The sequence below is a fragment of the Gavialis gangeticus genome, unplaced genomic scaffold, assembly GCF_001723915.1.
Source record: "Gavialis gangeticus isolate Ggan-Ray unplaced genomic scaffold, GavGan_comp1, whole genome shotgun sequence".
Classification (NCBI taxonomy): domain Eukaryota; kingdom Metazoa; phylum Chordata; order Crocodylia; family Gavialidae; genus Gavialis; species Gavialis gangeticus.
The window spans coordinates 5,185,805-5,190,807 of NW_017729012.1; the positions used below are offsets into that span (position 1 = coordinate 5,185,805).

A 5,003-nucleotide genomic window follows, 5' to 3' on the forward strand; every position below is an offset into this window, starting at 1 on the left:
GATCTGTTTGGATGAAGCGATGGTGGTGCTTGTGATGCATGGATCTGTGCATCTCAGTCTGCCTCGCAGACCTTTCAGCATTTTTTGCCTGTTTTTGTTCTTGCCTCAGTGGTGCACAGAATTTTTAGCTTGCTCTCTCAGCTGCCCAGTCCCAGCCAGCTTTTAGGGTTGTTTCTGAAAAGATAGTGGCAGCAAAGCTTTTTGGAACAGGGCCCCTTTTTTACCACACATCTGCATCATGCAACAGGCCATGGGACTTTATGCCTTGTTATTGACTGAGCAGTGTTTCCCCATTAAAGTGCCAAGATGCCGTGGAAAGATGAGAAGAATGGAAGCACATCAGCACTTGCCTGCAACTCCTGTGACATCAGCTGGGACCAGAGCCCTTACACAACTGGTACACAGTTCATAACGTGCTTGCTTTAATTTGGCTTTTGAGATCGATTGACTTTCAGTCCTGTTGGAAAATTTGCTGTGTCAAATTAAAAAAAAAAATACAACAAAGGTCACAGCATGGCATAATGTTTTTATATAAGGCAGGACAAACAGTACCAGTCTGCCATGATGCAACTAGTTGTCTGAGGAGCTCAAACTGTTGCTGCATGTAGAGATGTGGAAACTGAGGCAAAGAAAACTAAGCGACTTTCCTGTGGTCCTTTGGTGAATCAGTGGCAGTGCTAAGCAGTGGGACTGAGGCCACTAAGTAACCTCTTAAATGTAGCCCTTTTTACTGGGGCATAGCTAACGCAGAGAGTTCAGCGCAGTGTTCATTGGAGGTTTGAAAGCAAACCGTGTCCCCTCTCGGCCTCAGGGGATGCCATGGCCTGAGAAAACTCAAAAGTTCCCTCAGTCTGTAATTGCATGGAGCCACATGGGAAACTATGGTTTGATTTGCAGTCAAGGGAATTTGTACCATAGGCTGAGGGTGGCTGGCTTTACTGCAGAAAAATCTCCCAGGTGACCAACTCACGTTACTGGATTTCAGTGTATAGACTGCGTGTCTGTGCTGTCCCACCTATCACCTTCATGATTTGAAAGTCGTTAGTTTCTGTTCTTAGATGATGAGAGAAAATCCAATTCTGTGTTCACGACCGGGGGTGGGGATAGATGGGGCTTGGTGTATGCACAGCTGGTCCTCTCCTGCTCCCCTTCTTACCTAAACTATGTTCAGCCATTTCCTTCCCATCTAAAATAGCTGCTTCATTTGCTCTACTGCACATGTACATACTCTATCTCTCTCTGTCTCAGTTAAATAGGTTGCAATGGCAATTGTAAAACTGAAGCAGGTCATATGGTTGTTTCAGCTGAGCTTAAATGTGCCCACCCCGATCAGCTACATTTCTAAATCAGGACATGTAAGGAAAAAAAACACCCCAAATCCTGACGTGGTGATCAAAGCTGCAGCTGCATCTTTTGGAGGTCTTGTGTGCAAAAGAATCCTTTCAGAGGGGGTGTGAGATTTGTGTGTGTGCTGCATTCTCCTTAAGACAGCATTGCAAGCAAGCCAGCTAATGCATCGCTGCCTTTGGAATCAGCTGCTACGTCACTGATAGCACTTGGCATGTTACAGTGCTGGGATCGATGCGGGCTTCTAGCTGCAATGTGTGTCAGGTATGTGCCGTAAATGAATGCTCCTGGGTGTTAAAAACCTGGAAAAGATTTGTCTTTTTGTCTGACTGTGGGCCTGGGCTCACAGAGGGGGCTGGCTTTCTTGTGTTCAGTGTCATTTGGGCTCCACGTACAGAGGCTGTGTGTGATGTGTTTAAGAAAAAATAGCATTTACAGAATGTGGCTATGTGTTAGAGACTCCAGTATCAGAATGGCACCATCTCTGTGCAGATTGCCTCTTGTGGGGGTGTTGCAGCAGATCATGTGCAGCAATCTGGTGACAGTGAATTCAGCTGCTAGCAGGCATGATTAATGTTCGTAGCCTGGGTTGTAGCTGATTCTTTAAAGTCAAGCTCAGGAGCCAGAATACGTTTTTTCGTGACTGTGACATTCAGAGCCTGGTTGTGTTTGGATTGAGGGGCTGTGGGTGGTGTTGATGAAGGGAAGCTCAAACAGTTGGAAGGTGTTTGGATCAGAGCTGGCTGGGAACCCAAGTCATGGTTCTGTGAACATTTAGAGGGCGTTTTCAGCTCAAGTTGGGATTAAATGTCAAATCCCCTCCCCTTAAAAATGATTCTGGACCTGAAAGGTAGCATGAACCCTGGAAACACTGGGAATGCCAGCTCCCAAGCTTGAAAGTTGGGCCCTGACTCTGAGGCATTCTTGCCTGGTGGGTTCTTGAAGAGTTGCAGATATTGGAAGCCCAGATACCCTACAGGCTGCAGCTGAGCCAGGTTGATGCAGGAAATGCATTGAAATCAGACCATTTCCTTGGTGTCAGTGGGCGGATAAACACCCATGAAAGGAAACTCATCTTTTTTTTTTCCTGACCAGTTCTAGATCTGGTGTACTTTGCAGTTTGAATTTGCCTCTGACATTCTCCAGTGCTCAGCTAGCGAGATTAAGCAAAGGCCGACAGCTGAAGTAAGGCATTTAGTGGCTGGATGACTGGACCAGATGTTTCACTTACAGCCAAGAAGGGATCGGTCTGGTGGCATCCTAGCACTTAGTGATCAGTCTGGTGCCACCCAGATAGCACCTTACAGGGAAGTTGTTGAAAAGCTCATGCTTCTCTGAACCAGTTAGTCTCCAAGGTGCCACCCTATGCTGCTTCCTTCCTGTCTTCAGCCTGACATGGCTACCTACTTCTCAGCATGCAGGAGATGTCTCAACTGCTTTCCTAATTCCTGGTCCACCTTGAGCACTTCCAAAGTTGTACCTGCCCGTCCAGAAGGTAGAAGGCTGAGCCACCTATGCGCCTTTGCTTCTCCTGCTCCTCACCCCAGCAAGGTGTGATCTGGCATAGAGCAGTTTCTAAGTGGATGCTTCAGATCAAAGAGGAGTGGAGTGAGTTGGTCTCTAGAGACCACACAAGTGATGCCCACCACCTGAGAGAATCTGACCACAGATGAAAAAGCAGCCAGTCCTGACTCTGTTTTGTAAAGAAGAGACTGAACCTTCTGCCTGGTCTCCGCTATCAACATCTGTACTCTCGTCCCTGATTTTGGGGGTGTAGGGAGGGACTGTACAGACTCAGAATGGGGCCTGTATTTTGTGGCTTTTGTACAAGGGGCCAAATCAGAGCTCCCAGCCTGGATGCCTTGAATTGCAGGGGTGGGGGACGAGAATCTGAAACCTCAGTCCGGTTGGGTAGCTCATGCCCATCCACTGTCTCTTGAAGGATAGATCCCTGTCCCTGCAGCTGCTCTACTTCACTTCCTTCTCTGCTGCCACAGGGTGTCACTGTCGCCCTTGGCTTTTCTCTTAGCTTTCTTGGGTACAATTTGCTTGTGTTATTACTGTTTGCCTGGATTTTATCAGAAAGGCATCTTTCACCTCTCCTTCCCCCAGGTCACCCTATTGCCCTTGCTTCTCACTGATCCAGGCTTTTTCATCTTGCCCTAAAAGCTACGCAACTCAACTTGTCTCTGTGGGTTCTTGCTTCCTAGCAGAAGGATCCTTGGATTGTGCTCCAGTTCCTCAGCTGTCACTTGAGCTCTCACAACTTCTGTGCCCTGGGATTAGTGCTGTACCAGCTCAGACCCTTGTGATAATAGGGAATGGTCCCAAGTCAGAGAAGCACTGAACTTTGTGAGATTGGGAAGTGGAGTCCCATGTCTGTCTCACTGTGGTTGAAGTATAAATGTGTATGCCACGTTTCATTCCAGCTTCACTTACTTTCCCTTTTGCCCTTCTTCTTCCAAAATCCTCGGTTCCTTTTTGCATGTATGCTTGGCACTCACATTGCCTTTCTGTCCCGGTTACTTATACAGCCTCTGCCACAGTCTGTTTTTATCCTCACAGCAAATGCAAGTGCTGTTAGCCCCATTTTCTAGACCGAGCTAAGACAGAGACAGCTGAAATGACTTGCCATGGGTCATGTTGATCATCAGAAGCAGGGGATGGAACTGAAGTGGGGTCCAGACTAAAGCATTGGGCCATCTGAGGTCTTGGCTGAATAACTCTTATCATTCGCTATGTGGCAGGAGGTTCTCATTCTCCTCAACTCATCCATGGACTGATTCTTTATCGTGTCCCCACCCAACATGGGGACTTTATTTGCTACTGGATCAGGATTTGATTCTCTAGGATTATTGACCCAAAAAGAAACGTCCCTGCTGTCCACCTTTGATATACCCATGTGGCTACTAAGCAAGTGCTGTTGGCTAGCCCCAGCTGCCGTCTGCGGCACAGACTCTGAACACATGGATGCTGTCCTGACAGTTGGGACAAGGTGCGTGGAATCCCTTTCTTCTCAGGTGACCCCCTGTGGGGATGACCATTGTTGTCAAGCCTACTTTACAGTATGGAAGCTGCAGCAGCGATGCTGTCTCTTAAATCCAGTTACATAACTCGAGGCTCACTCCTCCCTGATCAGCTCTTTTCTCTCGAATGCAGCTCAGGCAGTGCTACTCCTCCGTCTGTGTGTACACACTGTGTGCCACAGGGAGAGAGTAACTGAGCCCGATAAGGGGGAAAGGAGGGACAAAGGTTACAGATCCCAGATGCTCAGGGACGTGCTGCTGTTCAGATCTGATTGCACCGAAAACCGTGCAAACCCGAGAGGCACTTGAGAGCTTTCTCCTACAGGATTTTCAGCTGCAACGTTAAGAGCAAGCACAGCAGGAGCCACTGTAAACAAGTCGTAGGCAAAAATAAAATCCTGCCTGTGCCTCTACGGAGCCGGCATGGAGGATTCTGCAGAGGAAAGCCAAGAGATGAGGTACCACATGCTCCAAAGGTAAGAATTGGCCAGCTCTTGGGTATGAAGGGGCTGTATGAGGAGTACTGTCTGCTGGATTTGGGAGTACTGGGGACTTTGCCTTGGAAAGTCAGTGCTGAATCCTGAATATTTTTCATCTGTGATTTTGTTTTTTTTTTTTTTTTTTTTCCCC

The 5,003-nt window shown here is 47.7% G+C and overlaps 1 protein-coding gene across 6 annotated transcripts in view; it reads left to right on the forward strand.

Moving 5' to 3' along the window:
• ACACA (acetyl-CoA carboxylase alpha) overlaps positions 1-5,003 on the forward strand; it is a 197,607-nt gene that overhangs the window by 16,860 nt on the left and 175,744 nt on the right. The window contains exon 1 of one of the 6 annotated variants that reach the window (XM_019511099.1): positions 4,414-4,849. The exons of the other annotated variants lie outside the window; for them this stretch is intronic. Coding sequence (XP_019366644.1) covers positions 4,797-4,849 — 53 coding nt within the window. The 5' untranslated portion in view covers positions 4,414-4,796. Of the gene's footprint in view, positions 1-4,413; positions 4,850-5,003 lie in introns of those variants that run through there. 6 annotated transcript variants of the gene reach the window in all.